This window comes from Ranitomeya variabilis, chromosome 2, assembly GCF_051348905.1.
Source record: "Ranitomeya variabilis isolate aRanVar5 chromosome 2, aRanVar5.hap1, whole genome shotgun sequence".
Lineage (NCBI taxonomy): Eukaryota > Metazoa > Chordata > Amphibia > Anura > Dendrobatidae > Ranitomeya > Ranitomeya variabilis.
In genome coordinates this window covers 338957922-338975613 of record NC_135233.1, presented here as the reverse complement: position 1 = coordinate 338975613, position 17692 = coordinate 338957922, and the positions used below count along the sequence as shown (strand labels likewise).

At 42.4% G+C, this 17692-nt stretch overlaps 1 protein-coding gene across 1 annotated transcript in view; it reads left to right on the top strand.

Moving 5' to 3' along the window:
* The window catches only part of LOC143803736 (uncharacterized), a 59447-nt gene that overhangs the window by 10115 nt on the left and 31640 nt on the right, over window positions 1-17692 (top strand). Inside the window, exon 4 of the mRNA XM_077281510.1 lies at window positions 10511-10683. Coding sequence (XP_077137625.1) covers window positions 10511-10683 — 173 coding nt within the window. The remainder of the gene's footprint in view (window positions 1-10510; window positions 10684-17692) is intronic.

The following is a 17692-nucleotide window of genomic DNA, read 5'->3' as shown; positions in this document are numbered from 1 at the left end:
CGACCCGAGTATAAGCCGACCCCCCTAATTTTGGCACAAAAAACTGGGAAAACTTAATGACTCGAGTATAAGCCTAGGGTGGAAAATGCAGAAGCTACCGGTAAATTTCAAGAGTAAAAATAGGTACCAATAAAAGTAAAATTAATTGAGACATCGGTAGGTTAAGTGTTTTTGAATATCCATATTGAATCAGGAGACCCATATAATGCTCCATAAAGTTTGATGGGCCCCATTAGATGCTCCATATTAAAATATGCCCCATATAATCCTGCATAAAGGTTAATTATGGCCCCATAGATGCTCCATACAGACACTTGCCCCTTATAGTGCTGCACAAACGTTATGGCCCCATAGATGCTCCATGCAGACACTTGCCCCTTATAGTGCTGCACAAACGTTATGGCCCCATAAGATGCTCCATACAGGCACTTGCCGCTTATAGTGCTGCACAAACATTATGGCCCCATAAGATGCTCCATACAGGCACTTGCCCCTTATAGTGCTGCACAAACATTATGGCCCCATAAGATGCTCCATACAGGCACTTGCGCCTTATAGTGCTGCACAAACGTTATGGCCCCATAGATGCTCCATACAGGCACTTGCCCCTTATAGTGCTGTACAAACATTATGGCCCCATAAGATGCTCCATACAGGCACTTGCCCCTTATAGTGCTGCACAAACATTATGGCCCCATAGATGCTCCATACAGGCACTTGCCCCTTATAGTGCTGCACAAACATTATGGCCCCATAGATGCTCCATACAGGCACTTGCCCCTTATAGTGCTGCACAAACATTATGGCCCCATAGATGATCCATACAGGCACTTGCCCCATATGCTGTGGCTGCGATGAAAAAAAAAAATCAAATACTCACCTCTCCGTCGCTCAGGCCCCCGGCACTTTTAATATTTACCTGCTCCTCTTTCCTGTGTGGCTCCGTCTTCAGGGTTCTCCGCACTGACGTTCAGGCAGACGGCGCGCACTGACCACGTCATCGTGCCCTCTGACCGGAGCATCACAGCCAGAGGACGCCGAAGACGGAGCCACACCGGAACGGTGAGAGGTGACTATCACGCAGCGCTCCCCCTCCCCATATACTTACCTGCTCCCGGCGCGGTCCCTGCACATCCCTGCTTCCAGCGCTGCATCTTCTTCCTGTACTGAGCAGTCACATGGTACCGCACATTACGGTAATGAATATGCGGCTCCACCTCCCATAGGGGTGGAGCCGCATATTCATTACTGTAATGTGCGGTACCATGTGACCACTTAGTACAGGAAGAAGATGCAGCGCTGGAAGCAGGGATGTGCAGGGACTGCGCCGGGAGCAGGTAAGTATAATTACACAGCCCCCGCTCCCCCTCCCCTGCCGACCCCTGGTTATGACTCGAGTATAAGCCGAGAGGGGGACTTTCAGCCCCAAAAAATGGGCTGAAAATCTCGGCTTGTACTCGAGTATATACGGTATTTATTTTCTGAAAATGAGAAATAGTCAAAATAACAAAAAAATGCATTGCTTGCAGACCTCAAATAATGCAAAAAAAAAAAAACAAGTTCATAATCATTTATAAACAACAATACTAATGTTATAACTCAGGAAGAGTTCAGAAGTCAATATTTTGTGGAATAACCATGATATTTAATCACAGCTTTCATGCGTCTTGGCATGCTTTCCACCAGTCTTTCACACCGCTTTTGGGTGACCTTATGCCACTCCTGGTACAAAAATGTAAGCGGTTCTTCTTTGTTTGATGGCTTGTGACTATCCATCGTCCTCTTTATTACATTCCAGAGGTTTTCAATGGGGCTCAAGTCTGGAGATAGGGCTGGCCATGACAGGGATTTGATGTGGTGGTCCTTCATCCACACTTTGATTGACCTAGCTGTGTGGCATGGCGCATTGTCCTGCTGGAAAAAACAGTCCTCAGAGTTGGGGAACATTGCCTGAGCAGAAGGAATCAACTGTTTTTCTAGGATAACCTTGCATGCGGCTTGATTCATACGTCCTTGGCAAAGAACAACCTGCCCAATTCCAGCCTTGCTGAAGCATCCGCAGATCATCACCGATCCTCCACCAAATTTCACAGTGGGTGCAAGACACTGTGGCTTGTATGCTTCTCCAGGTCTCCGTCTAACCATTAGATGACAAGGTGTAGATCTGGGGATGCTTCAGCAAGGCTGGAATTGAGCAGGTTAATCTTTGTGAAGGACGTATGAATCAAGCCGCATACAAGGTTATCCAGGAAAAACAGTTGATTTCTTCTGCTCAGGCAATGTTCCCCAACTCTGAGGACTGTTTTTTCCAACAACACAATGCGCTATACCACACAGGTAGGTCAATCAAGGTGTGGCTGAAGGACCACCACATCAAATCCCTGTCATGGCCAGCCCAATCTCCAGACCTGAACCCCATTGAAAACCTCTGGAATGTAATCAGGAGGAAGATGGATAGTCACAAGCCATCAAACAAAGAAGAACCGCTTACATTTTTGTACCAGGAGTGGCATAAGGTCACCCAAAAGCAGTGTGAAAAAACTGGTGGAAAGCATGCCTAGACGCATGAAAGCTGTGATTAAAAATCATGGCTATTCCACAAAATATTGATTTCTGAACTCTTCCTGAGTTAAAACATTAGTATTGTTGTTTCTAAATTATTATGAACTTTTTATTTGCATTATTTGAGGTCTGCAAGCAATGACATTTTTGTTATTTTGACCATTTCTCATTTTCAGAAAATAAATACAAAATGTATTGCTTGGACCTTCAGAAACATGTTGTCAGTAAAGAGAAAAATCAGACAAACTGAAAATTTTGCAGTGGTCTCTTAGTTTTTTCCAGAGCTGTATATATACAGTATATATACAGTTAAAACTAGAAGTTTACATACACTATATAAAAAGACGCATATGCATGTTTATCTCAATATCTGACATGAAATCAGAATAAACCTTTCCCGTTTTAGGTCAATTAGGATTATCATAATTATTAATATTTGACAAATGCCAGAATAATGAGAGAGAATGTTTTAAGGCTTTTTGATTACCGGTACTTACTGCAAAGTCAAAATTTTACTTACACTAAGATTACTATGCCTTCTAGGATCATTGCCTAGACTATCTGTAGGAGAATTGAAACTCAAAATCTATTTGTTAAAAAAATGTAATTATATAGTAATTAATGGGTTATTTCCCTCTCAGCCATTCATGGCTGAGACAGGAATGTCTATCACTCTGTGACAACCACAGAATGGAGGGGCTCTATGATGTTGTTTCTGTATCTCCTATTCACTTCTATATGAGTTACAGAAACATGGGTAGCACAACCTCCGCTGCAGACCGATAGCCCTCTGAAGGCCTGTGCATAAAGGTGGATGAGATGGGTATGACCCTTTGAAGAGGTATTCTGGCTCAGCTCACTTACATATCAGGAAGTGGGCAAGATCAGTGACATTATGTCATCGGCCCCACTTTCAGATGTAGAATTCAGCGAAGCCGGAATACCCCTTTAAACTCCATTTTTCTTTTTATTGCATGAAATCTGCCTTTGTTGCTTTATGCCATTTTCAGAGACATGCACAGAATAACTTTACATAAAGTCTTCATAGATCTGATGCCAAGGAAATAATAACTGTGTGAGGATGTTGTAATTCCTATTCATATCTGGATGTTGATAACACATTATATACCATGACAGATATTCTATACACTCAAAGATTATGACTTTCACATCATACATTTGGATTCCCCACATTGCTTACTTTTTTTAGTCGTATTGATGATTAGTGAAGCCTGACAAGAGCAATGTGCATTAAACTACTTTGAAGAGGACTTGTCTCTTTCCTGACATGCCTGTTTTAGTAATAACTCGTATTTGTCACAAAATAATACTTCTGGAGCATCTTTTATTAGATCTCTGCATAGCACCATTCCTATATTATTCTTCCTGAAAATTTGAATAAATTGTCAACTGGGTGTTTCCATAACTCTTGTGTAAGAGGTGTGTCCATACAAAGACTGATAGTAGCCGCAGTGTTTGGACAGTGTCAAATTACATAGAGACACGCCCTCAATTGGTAACACCTAGTTGTCAGTTTATTCATAAATTTGTAATGTGAGTAACAGAGGAACAGCACAATCCAGAGTTATAAGGAAAGGCCATTTAGAATTGCCTGGAATGCTGACAGAGCGTCCTGAAGAACAAACTATTTTTGCAATGTCTGCCTGAAGCTACAGGCTCAAAGGGCTGCCTCGACAGACTCTGGCAGACTCCAGAAAAATCCCAATACCTTTTAACCCCTGTACAGGGATCTGGTTTTACAATAGGACCCAGTGGAATTCTACCATGGATGGTCTGCCGTCCAGAGGTAGTAATATTTGCCAAGCAGGGTTAGAGCCAAGAGGTCACATTAAGAACAAAATCAGGATCCTTCAGAATAGTAGAAACAAGCCAGGGTCAAAACACGAATAAACTAAACAAACCAGGAGGAGAAGACGAACACCTATCCAGGGAAACACTAGCTATATCTGGCAACTTTCAGCAGCAAGCAGGAAGCTTTAGTAAGATGTGGTGCTCTCCAATTGGCAGAAGCAGGAAGATAACTTCAGCTGGAAGCAAACACATCCATACTGCTAGACTGTATAGCACTACAGGTTCCAGCCACTCTAACCTTAGGGGCTGGACACAGAGCTTGCCATTCAGAGCTTCTGGTTATGACGTTTCTATCACCAGTGCCACCAGCAGAGTGAATACAGCAGTGCCTGGAAAAGCAATCAGTAGGAAACAGACAACATGCAGATGGTTTCTGAGTGCTTAATCAAAAATTATAAGTTAAACCGCACCTCATATAGCCAGGGTCCTACAGGACACTATTTAGGACGCACGTCACAACCAGGGAGTTCATCCCGGAAGAAAGTCCATACCAAGTAGTAGAAAAGACAGCGTCTCAAACATTGGTAAAAAAAAAAAATCACATTTTATTCCGCCTCCTGTGGCAACATTCCAATCCAACATATCTTTCTCAAGCAGTTTCTGAGTGCTGTCTGATTTTTATTTTCTAGGACCCAGAAACTCGTATTGGCGATTTTGATCGGCGTCTCAGTTGAATATTGAATAAGTTTCCATGATTTTAATTTTCAAAACACCCCAACCTGTGAAAAGCCCCATAGACCATCATAGGTACGAGTTCAATCTTTGATAAACGTAGACTGAAGTCTTCATGAGCCCTGTTATGATTGCCATGATGGAATTTTAGAGATTAGAAAGGATATTCTGCTTTTTTACCAAACACAGAGCAATTATTATCCATTTTGGCCGAGTTGGGTGTTCCTTCTCAACCTTTTTCAAGAATTGAAAAAAGTGTCCCCTTCTTCATTATGCAGATAGTTATTTTTTAGGGTACGACCACACAAGATGCAGATCTTCTGCTGTACGATTGGCAAATCCACATCAACATCTTTCACATGGATTATTCCCAACATCACACACTGTTTACATTACATTGGGGAAAACATTTTGTGAAAATTAGCAACAGTTTTGTATATATATTCTACACAGATGTCGGGAGCTCTGGAAATAGGAATTAATCAAACATTGTTTTTTAGCTTGATCATATTGTGGATGTCATGTTAATTTGTGCCAGTCTCATGCATCGTTATAACCAGAGCAGTAAGCCTCTCTTACCTCTTTCTCTTGAGTTGAGTGCTGGAACAAAAGGCAACTGCATTTATGTAGTGATGGATGATTTATATCAGCAGAATACCATTCTAGGCCATATATTGGCATGTTGATGGTGCTTCATTTTTTCCATCTTGTCTGTCCACTTGTTTCCAAAACCAGACAGAGTTATAGGGAGGATTTCCTTCATTCAGGTCACAGATCTAGTTTTGCTGACCCATATAATTGTCAAGCCATATTTGGATTTACGCACCTCTATTCAATTCAATTGATATTGGAAGGTCTCTCTACTAAGGAGATATATGTTAACTTATAGTATTTGGGGACCTATAATTGTAATTCATCTCTACCTACAACTAATTGCAAAGTGAGCAATGTGTTTTACAATTGGGTTGCAATGCTTAAATCTTCGGTCTTGCATTTGGACATTACGAGGAAAATCTGTGATTGTGCTCTCCATAGCATTTACACTTCAGACATAGTGATGACCACAATTGTGAAAACATTGGCGGCTTCCTGTCTGAAAAAGTATCATGGATCTACCACCAATATTATCTTCTGGCACGTCATATCGGATAAAATAGGGACTACCAGTAAAAAAACCCACATTTCTCAGCTTGGCCTTATCATGACGTCGATGTGGTTTAGAAAGTTTGGAAATTCCAACATTTTAAATATTTACTCATTGTGAAAGCAAAAAGATAACAGAGCCACATCACACATCATACTTAGCTGCTCAAACTTTACAGGTTTACGAGGAATATTGTGGATAAAGATATTGTAATATCTACGTGTAGGTATTCATCATTGAGAATGACACTACTTTCGAAGTGGGAAAAATAAAACGCTCTATACAGTTTACGAGTTACAGTATCAGTCTGATTTATTAGTTATTAGCGATGAGCGAGCACTAAAATGCTTGAATGCTCGGCACTCGAATCAAGAAGGTTGAATACACAGACGGGCTAGATTCGAGTAATGAGTATAATGGAAGTCAATGGGAAATTGCTGAAATGGATGGAAACAAAGCTCAAATGTAATGGAAACAGCATTGGGAAGATGCCTGGATGCATCTCTGAATCCCAGGTCGCTTATGGGAACGATGTTGTTAGAGTATTACGCCACTTTTACGGAGTGCCAATTAAACATCCAAAACCAAAGATAAAATGGATTTGATAGGAAAACATGTTTAAAAAACATTCTTTCTTATATAATGACAGGTATATAAGGCAAAATTAAAAAGAGAAAAAAACGCCTTCTCCAGGCCTTAAGCTATGTTCAAGGGTAGCATTTTTTCTGTGTTTTTGTACCTTCTCATTGCTTTGAATGGTGTAAAAATGACCAGGGATGCTACATGTCACTGATGGCACACTGGGTGAACCTTGTGGAGGCCATAACCAAGCTGGACACTGGGAAGGCACACGTGCTACCGATGCCAAGGATTGCAGGCCCTGGATCCATCAGGGTTTCCCAATCTCCTCCACCAGTTCTACCCCCTCCTCCTCCTCATCCTCCATCTCTGAATCTTCATCTTGGAGCACGTAGTCCATATCAGTCGCAAGCTGAAAGCACTGCAGCACTGCCTCGGTGAAGCAGGAACAGGCTCTGCTGAACGTAATTTGTTTAGGTGACAAACAGCACAACACCACGCAGTTGTTGAATGTATAACACAGCAGACAAAGCTGTGAGTTTTGCTGCTGAACCTACAACCAGGAATGGTCATATGTGATAATGGCCATAACCTGGTGGTGGCTCTGAAACTTGGTAAGCTCACACATGTACCATGCTTGGGCCACATGCTCATCTTAGTGGTTCAGTGGTTTCTGAAAACCTATTAAGATTTGCCTGAGCTACTTGTGAAGATAAGTCATGTGTGCACGAGTGTTGAGCATTCCGATACCGCAAGTATCGGGTATCGGCCGATACTTGCCGGTATCGGAATTCCGATACCGAGATCCGATACTTTTGTTGTATCGGGAATCGGTATCGGGATTAATATCAATGTGTAAAAGAAAGAATTAAAATAAAAAATAGGGATATACTCACCTCTCCGGCGCAGCCTGGACTTTACCGCCGTAACCGGGAGCCGTTGTACCTAAGAATGCGCGCTTGAAGGGCCTTAGATGAGGTCACTGCGCTCTGATTGGTCCGTAGCGGTCACATGGGCCGTCGCGACCAATCACAAAGCCGTGACGTCATCTTAAGGTCCTTCACGCGCTGATTCTTAGGAAGGAAGGCTGCCGGAAAGAAGCCGAGGGTGAGTATATACCTAATAGGAATATACTCACCCTCGGACGCGCCCTGCTTGTTTCCGGCAGCCTTCCTTCCTAAGAATCAGCGCGTGAAGGACCTTAAGATGACGTCACGGCTTTGTGATTGGTCGCGACGGCCCATGTGACCGCCACGCGACTAATCACAAAGCCGTGACGTCACCTAAGGTCTTTCAAGCGCTTGAAATACCTTAGGTGACGTCACAGCTTTGTGATTGGTCGCGTAGCGGTCACGCGACCGCTACGCGACCAATCAGAAGCTGCGGACGTCTTCTAAGGTATTTCAAGCGCTTGAAAGACCTTAGGTGACGTCACAGCTTTGTGATTGGTCGCGTAGCGGTCACGTGACCGCTACGGACCAATCAGAGCGCAGTGACCTCATCTAAGGCCCTTCAAGCGCACATTCTTAGGTACAACGGCTCCCGGTTACGGCGGTAAAGTCCAGGGTGCGTCAGAGAGGTGAGTATATCCCTATTTTTAATTTTAATTCTTTCTTTTACACATTGATATGGATCCCAGGGCCTGAAGGAGAGTTTCCTCTCCTTCAGACCCTGGGAACCATCAGGGATACCGTCCGATACTTGAGTCTCATTGACTTGTATTGGTATCGGGTATCGGTATCGGATTAGATCCGATACTTTGCCGGTATCGGCTGATACTTTCCGATACCGATACTTTCAAGTATCGGACAGTATCGCTCAACACTAGTGTGCACCCATTTTTAAAAAAAGTTACAGCTGCCGCCAGTCTTGCAGTGCTGCAGTAGCGCTTTCAAGTGCCAGCTCACTGACTAGTGTGTAACGTGACCACATGCTTGAACATCACATTACACATGTTGGCAAGACTTTGTGAGCAGCAGAGGGCAGTAGTTAAATACCAGCTACAACATGCCCATCGGTATTCTGTCAGCCTCCACACAAAACAAATTACGAGTGTGCATGTATGTCTGAAATTTGTGAGGTTCTCCAAAAGCTTTGAGGAATCAAATTAGATAGTGAATGGTGATGACTAGTGTTGAGCGATACCGTCCGATACTTGAAAGTATCGGTATCGGAAAGTATCGGATCTAATCCGATACCGATACCCGATACCAATACAAGTCAATGGGACACCAAGTATCGGACGGTATCCTGTATGGTTCCCAGGGTCTGAAGGAGAGGAAACTCTCCTTCAGGCCCTGGGATCCATATCAATGTGTAAAAGAAAGAATTAAAATAAAAAATAGGGATATACTCACCCTCCGGCGCAGCCTGGATTTTACCGCCGTAACCGGGAGCCGTTGTACCTAAGAATGTGCGCTTGAAGGGCCTTAGATGAGGTCACTGTGCTCTGATTGGTCCGTAGCGGTCGCGTGACCGCTACGCGACCAATCACAAAGCAGTGACGTCACCTAAGGTCTTTCAAGCGCTTGAAATACCTTAGAAGACGTCCGCAGCTTCTGATTGGTCGCGTAGCGGTCGCGTGACCGCTACGCGACCAATCACAAAACCGTGACGTCACCTAAGGTATTTCAAGCGCTTGAAAGACCTTAGGTGATGTCACTGCTTTGTGATTGGTCGCATAGCGGTCACGCGACCGCTACGGACCAATCAGAGCACAGTGACCTCATCTAAGGCCCTTCAAGCGCGCATTCTTAGGTACAACAGCTCCCGGTTACGGCGGTAAAGTCCAGGCTGCGTCGGAGAGGTGAGTATATCCCTATTTTTTATTTTAATTCTTTCTTTTACACATTGATATTAATCCCGATACCGATTCCCGATACAACAAAAGTATCGGATCTCGGTATCGGAATGCCGATACCGGCAAGTATCGGCCGATACCCGATACTTGCGGTATCGGAATGCTCAACACTAGTGATGACACCATAATCTGAATAATCATCCCTTCTTTGTGTTTACTCAAAAGCTTGCTGCTCACAATTTAAGAGGATTCTTTGCATGTGGTTAAAGTGGAGATTGAAGAAGAAAGTACACATTGTAATTGTACACATTAAGGGGAGAAGGGGAAGAAGAGGGGTATCAGTCCTCTCCTGCTTCTACAACCGGTCGTACATAATGTTATTGTCCCTGAGCAAGCTGTGGACCAGCTAGCATCAGTCCTGGATGGACATCTTCTCCTAGTTCATGACCAGATGTTTTCTGGCTAGCCACAAAGTATCCTTAACACAGTTGATAAGGAGCCAGTCCTCCTGAATAGCCCGTTATGGTATGTTCCCCGGAAAATAGTCCGTAAAGCACTGAAGTGTGCTTTAGGTTTCTCCTGGGGACAAAGAAACCTGGCTTCCTGTTCCACTTTGCAGGGTGGCACAGGACACCACTCGAGAAGCCAGAACAGTGTGGACAGGTGGTTGGTTGGATGGCAGATAATGCTTCCAGTGTGTTTCAAACCACTACACTGTTTTTCACACAGTCCAGCCACTCTAATCAAGCGCCTGGACAACATAATTCTCACCCTGATTCTCCTTCCTCCCACCTTGAAGTAATCCACAATCGGAATATTCCGAGGAGATTTTTACATTTCCATTTATTGATTGTGACCTCTCGCCCTGCACATTTCAATAGAGATATGAGGAGATTGTGTATAGTAAAGCCCAAATATTTCAGCAGCCATGGTCAGAAGAAGACAATGCTGGAGAATGGCAATTACTGTCTCTAGAGGTAGATGATGATGAGACAAAGTTGCTAACAAGTGATGTTGTTAAATCAACAAGTCAGGAGGATCACTGTGTGGAAGGGTAAGATGAGGTGATTGATCATGAAGTCAACCTGGGAAGGGTGCCATGCAGAGCGAGGCCAGCAGTGCAAAGGGGGAGAGATCCGCAGCACCACACAAAAGGCAGGAAGTGGTAGTGGGGTGGCCAGAGAGAGAGGGATTGCAACTGTTCCCCAGAGCACCCAAATGCAGCAAGTTCCCCAGTCAAGTGACAGGTGTTCCTTGTTTTTATGGTGTATTCTCATGTACCTCTTTCCACCTCTTTCCTTGTCCTCCTCCACCATATCAGCAGGGTAATGATGCAGCCCTGGCTCCAAATTTTTAGAGGGTCAAAAGGCCCTTGCTAAAAATTGTTACATCTGGCTCATGACTGTCTTTCATAGCTGAATGTGGCTCTCAAGGTCAGAAAGGTTGGTAACCTCTGATATAAAAGGACTGTATGCCTCTAATCCAAAACTACCCCACCTCCAGCAGCTATTCCTACAAGTAGTGTAGCAGAGGGACCTCTCGTCAAACTCAATTTGACAGGTGGACACGCCCCTATCAAAGTGTATCAAAGTGTGTAACCCCACCCCTCCCTGTCTGCTGACAGCAGCTGTGTGCCTGCTCCCCCCTCCCTTTTTTTTTTTTACATAGTTTAATATTATTATCACTGTATTTGATACAGTGTTTATTATCCCAGTAATTGTTTTATATTAGTTGATTATATGCTATATTAAGAGTAGCCTTATTTGATAATCCGCTGGTAGGGAGAGTGAGGCTGTGTTTCTGTAGTATTATTCTGCTGTGAGCTTGAATGTTTCTAGTACTATAACTGCTAACAGATGCTAAGATTTTCAGTGCTGGAGATACAAACATTCCACTAGCTAGCAGCTGTTAAAATGTATCTGTACTGATCACGAACTAGATGTCAGGGTGTGTGTGTTAAGAGGTGTTTACCAAATATGTGAAACTTCTTACAAAATAATATGAAAACACAAAAAAGCACAGTAAAACCAAAACCACTCTGTTGCAAAAAAATCACAGTGGACAGCAAGTGCTAGTAAAAAGATGGAAAAAACAGGGTATTTGGTTGATACGTTTTTTGCAAAAAATGTATATTAAGCCGCTGTACCAATCGCCAAGGTATACCCATATCACAGCAGTCCTAACTAATGAATGTAATCCCTATCTGATGTATTTAAAACCTGGTCATATGTACAATACCTGTATGAGCAGGATTCAGAAAAGGAATGTCCATGTGGACACGTTGGACAGAACGGCTCCTGTGCGCACAGCTCAAAAAAAGAGGGGTGGAGGCCTCCCCAGTCTTGTAGAAACAAGAAAACAATTATGTAGAACCAGAACACATGAGCTGCGCGCACAGTGAACAAGCCAGTAAAGACATGTTCACACCACCAAGAGACTTGAAAACACAAAAAAGCACAGTAAAACCAAAACCACTCTGTTGCAAAAAAATCACAGTGGACAGCAAGTGCTAGTAAAAAGATGGAAAAAACAGGGTATTTGGTTGATACGTTTTTTGCAAAAAATGTATATTAAGCCGCTGTACCAATCGCCAAGGTATACCCATATCACAGCAGTCCTAACTAATGAATGTAATCCCTATCTGATGTATTTAAAACCTGGTCATATGTACAATACCTGTATGAGCAGGATTCAGAAAAGGAATGTCCATGTGGACACGTTGGACAGAACGGCTCCTGTGCGCACAGCTCAAAAAAAGAGGGGTGGAGGCCTCCCCAGTCTTGTAGAAACAAGAAAACAATTATGTAGAACCAGAACACATGAGCTGCGCGCACAGTGAACAAGCCAGTAAAGACATGTTCACACCACCAAGAGACTTGAAAACACAAAAAAGCACAGTAAAACCAAAACCACTCTGTTGCAAAAAAATCACAGTGGACAGCAAGTGCTAGTAAAAAGATGGAAAAAACAGGGTATTTGGTTGATACGTTTTTTGCAAAAAATGTATATTAAGCCGCTGTACCAATCGCCAAGGTATACCCATATCACAGCAGTCCTAACTAATGAATGTAATCCCTATCTGATGTATTTAAAACCTGGTCATATGTACAATACCTGTATGAGCAGGATTCAGAAAAGGAATGTCCATGTGGACACGTTGGACAGAACGGCTCCTGTGCGCACAGCTCAAAAAAAGAGGGGTGGAGGCCTCCCCAGTCTTGTAGAAACAAGAAAACAATTATGTAGAACCAGAACACATGAGCTGCGCGCACAGTGAACAAGCCAGTAAAGACATGTTCACACCACCAAGAGACTTGAAAACACAAAAAAAGCACAGTAAAACCAAAACCACTCTGTTGCAAAAAAATCACAGTGGACAGCAAGTGCTAGTAAAAAGATGGAAAAAACAGGGTATTTGGTTGATACGTTTTTTGCAAAAAATGTATATTAAGCCGCTGTACCAATCGCCAAGGTATACCCATATCACAGCAGTCCTAACTAATGAATGTAATCCCTATCTGATGTATTTAAAACCTGGTCATATGTACAATACCTGTATGAGCAGGATTCAGAAAAGGAATGTCCATGTGGACACGTTGGACAGAACGGCTCCTGTGCGCACAGCTCAAAAAAAGAGGGGTGGAGGCCTCCCCAGTCTTGTAGAAACAAGAAAACAATTATGTAGAACCAGAACACATGAGCTGCGCGCACAGTGAACAAGCCAGTAAAGACATGTTCACACCACCAAGAGACTTGAAAACACAAAAAAAAGCACAGTAAAACCAAAACCACTCTGTTGCAAAAAAAATCACAGTGGACAGCAAATGCTAGTAAAAAGATGGAAAAAACAGGGTATTTGATTGATACGTTTTTTGCAAAAAATGTATATTAAGCCGCTGTACCAATCGCCAAGGTATACCCATATCACAGCAGTCCTAACTAATGAATGTAATCCCTATCTGATGTATTTAAAACCTGGTCATATGTACAATACCTGTATGAGCAGGATTCAGAAAAGGAATGTCCATGTGGACACGTTGGACAGAACGGCTCCTGTGCGCACAGCTCAAAAAAAGAGGGGTGGAGGCCTCCCCAGTCTTGTAGAAACAAGAAAACAATTATGTAGAACCAGAACACATGAGCTGCGCGCACAGTGAACAAGCCAGTAAAGACATGTTCACACCACCAAGAGACTTGAAAACACAAAAAAGCACAGTAAAACCAAAACCACTCTGTTGCAAAAAAATCACAGTGGACAGCAAGTGTTTTGGTTTTACTGTGCTTTTTTGTGTTTTCAAGTCTCTTGGTGGTGTGAACATGTCTTTACTGGCTTGTTCACTGTGCGCGCAGCTCATGTGTTCTGGTTCTACATAATTGTTTTCTTGTTTCTACAAGACTGGGGAGTAGGGTTGAGCGAAACGGGTCGATCATTTTCAAAAGTCGCCGACTTTTGGCTAAGTCGGCGTCTCATGAAACCCGATCCGACCCCTGTGCTTGTCGGCCATGCGGTACGCGACTTTCGCGCCAAAGTCGCGTTTCAATGACGCGAAAAGCGCCATTTCTCAGCCAATGAAGGTGAACGCAGAGTGTGGGCAGCGTGATGACATAGATCCTGGTCCCCACCATCTTAGAGAAGGGCATTGCAGTGATTGGCTTGCTGTCTGCGGCGTCACAGGGGCTATAAAGGGGCGTTCCCGCCGACCGCCATCTTACTGCTGCTGATCTGAGCTTAGGGAGAGGTTGCTGCCGCTTCGTCAGAAGCAGGGAGAGCGTTAGGCAGGGTCCACTAACCACCAAACCGCTTGTGCTGCAGCGATTTCCACTGTCCAACACCACCTTCGGTGTGCAGGGACTGTGGAAGCTATTTTTTTTTTTTTTTCCCCTCAGCGCTGTAGCTCATTGGGCTGCCCTAGAAGGCTCCGTGATAGCTGTATTGCTGTGTGTACGCCACTGTGGAAACCAACTGCTTTTTTCAAAGCACATATCCTCTTGTTCCTTCCTTTCTGCACAGCTATCTTTTTTGTTTGTCCACACTTTTTATTTAATTTGTGCATCAGTCCACTCCTATTGCTGCCTGCCATACCTGGCTTACATTACTGCAGGGAGATAGTAATTGTAGGACAGTTTTTTTTTTTTTTTTTTTTTTTTTTGTGGGAGATTAAGATTGGCATTTCTGCTACAGTGCCATCCCTGTGTGTGCCATCTCTCACTGAGTGGGCCATAGAAAGCCTATTTATTTTTTCCGTGATTTGTGTTCTAAAATCTACCTCAACACAAAAACACTACATCAATCAGTGGGAGAAAAATATTGGCCTCAGTCAGGGCTTGTGTGCCACTGCTGTGTGTGCTATCTCTCATTCAGTGGGCTATAGCAAGCCTATTTTTTTTTTTTTTTTTTAATATTATTTGGTTTCTAAAGTCTCCCTGAAAAAAAAAAAAAACCTAAAAAAACAGTGGGAGAGTAATATTGCCCTTTCAGCTTGTGTGCCAGTCTTGACTCCTGGGTGTGCCACCTCTCTCCCTCTCATTCAGTGGGCCATAGAAAGCCTATTTATTTTTTTTAAAAAATATTATTGGGTTTCTAAAGTCTCCCTGAAAAAACAAAAAATACATAAAAAAACAGTGGGAGAGTAATATTGCCCTTTCAGCTTGTGTGCCAGTCTTGACTCCTGGGTGTGCCACCTCTCTCCCTTTCATTCAGTGGGCCATAGAAAGCCTATTTATTTTTTCCGTGATTTGTGTTCTAAATTCTACCTCAACACAAAAACACTACATCAATCAGTGGGAGAAAAATATTGGCCTCAGTCAGGGCTTGTGTGCCACTGCTGTGTGTGCTATCTCTCATTCAGTGGGCTATAGCAAGCCTATTTTTTTTTTTTTTTTTTTTTTTTTTAATATTATTTGGTTTCTAAAGTCTCCCTGAAAAAAAAAAAAAAACCTAAAAAAACAGTGGGAGAGTAATATTGCCCTTTCAGCTTGTGTGCCAGTCTTGACTCCTGGGTGTGCCACCTCTCTCCCTCTCATTCAGTGGGCCATAGAAAGCCTATTTATTTTTTTTTTTTAATATTATTTGGTTTCTAATTCTCCCTGAAAAAAAAAAAAAAACCTAAAAAAACAGTGGGAGAATAATATTGCCCTTTCAGCTTGTGTGCCAGTCTTGACTCCTGGGTGTGCCACCTCTCTCCCTCTCATTCAGCGGGCCATAGAAAGCCTATTTATTTTTTTTTAAAAATATTATTGGGTTTCTAAAGTCTCCCTGAAAAAACAAAAAATACATAAAAAAACAGTGGGAGAGTAATATTGCCCTTTCAGCTTGTGTGCCAGTCTTGACTCCTGGGTGTGCCACCTCTCTCCCTTTCATTCAGTGGGCCATAGAAAGCCTATTTATTTTTTTTTTTAAATATTATTGGGTTTCTAAAGTCTCCCTGAAAAAAAAAAAAAAACCTAAAAAAACAGTGGGAGAGTAATATTGCCCTTTCAGCTTGTGTGCCAGTCTTGACTCCTGGGTGTGCCACCTCTCTCCCTCTCATTCAGTGGGCCATAGAAAGCCTATTTATTTTTTTTTTTAAATATTATTGGGTTTCTAAAGTCTCCCTGAAAAAAAAAAAAAAAACCTAAAAAAACAGTGGGAGAGTAATATTGCCCTTTCAGCTTGTGTGCCAGTCTTGACTCCTGGGTGTGCCACCTCTCTCCCTCTCATTCAGTGGGCCATAGAAAGCCTATTTATTTTTTTTTTTAAATATTATTGGGTTTCTAAAGTCTCCCTGAAAAAACAAAAAATACATAAAAAAACAGTGGGAGAGTAATATTGCCCTTTCAGCTTGTGTGCCAGTCTTGACTCCTGGGTGTGCCACCTCTCTCCCTTTCATTCAGTGGGCCATAGAAAGCCTATTTATTTTTTCCGTGATTTGTGTTCTAAATTCTACCTCAACACAAAAACACTACATCAATCAGTGGGAGAAAAATATTGGCCTCAGTCAGGGCTTGTGTGCCACTGCTGTGTGTGCTATCTCTCATTCAGTGGGCTATAGCAAGCCTATTTTTTTTTTTTTTTTTTTTTTATATTATTTGGTTTCTAAAGTCTCCCTGAAAAAAAAAAAAAAACCTAAAAAAACAGTGGGAGAGTAATATTGCCCTTTCAGCTTGTGTGCCAGTCTTGACTCCTGGGTGTGCCACCTCTCTCCCTCTCATTCAGTGGGCCATAGAAAGCCTATTTATTTTTTTTTTTAAATATTATTGGGTTTCTAAAGTCTCCCTGAAAAAACAAAAAATACATAAAAAAACAGTGGGAGAGTAATATTGCCCTTTCAGCTTGTGTGCCAGTCTTGACTCCTGGGTGTGCCACCTCTCTCCCTTTCATTCAGTGGGCCATAGAAAGCCTATTTATTTTTTTTTTAAAATATTATTGGGTTTCTAAAGTCTCCCTGAAAAAAAAAAAAAAACCTAAAAAAACAGTGGGAGAGTAATATTGCCCTTTCAGCTTGTGTGCCAGTCTTGACTCCTGGGTGTGCCACCTCTCTCCCTCTCATTCAGTGGGCCATAGAAAGCCTATTTATTTTTTTTTTTAAATATTATTGGGTTTCTAAAGTCTCCCTGAAAAAAAAAAAAAACCTAAAAAAACAGTGGGAGAGTAATATTGCCCTTTCAGCTTGTGTGCCAGTCTTGACTCCTGGGTGTGCCACCTCTCTCCCTCTCATTCAGTGGGCCATAGAAAGCCTATTTATTTTTTTTTTAAAATATTATTGGGTTTCTAAAGTCTCCCTGAAAAAACAAAAAATACATAAAAAAACAGTGGGAGAGTAATATTGCCCTCTCAGCTTGTGTGCCAGTCTTGACTCCTGGGTGTGCCACCTCTCTCTCTCTAATTGTGGGCCATAGAAAGCCTTTTTTTTTTTTTTTTTTAATATTATTTGGTTTCTAAAGTCTCCCTGAGAAAAAAAAAAAAATAAATTAGGTGGGAGATTAATATTGACATTAGTGCTTGAGTGACAGTCCTGCGTGTGTGTCATCTCTGTGATTTTGTGCCACAGAAAACAGAGTGTGTAACATTGTGCCTGATTTTC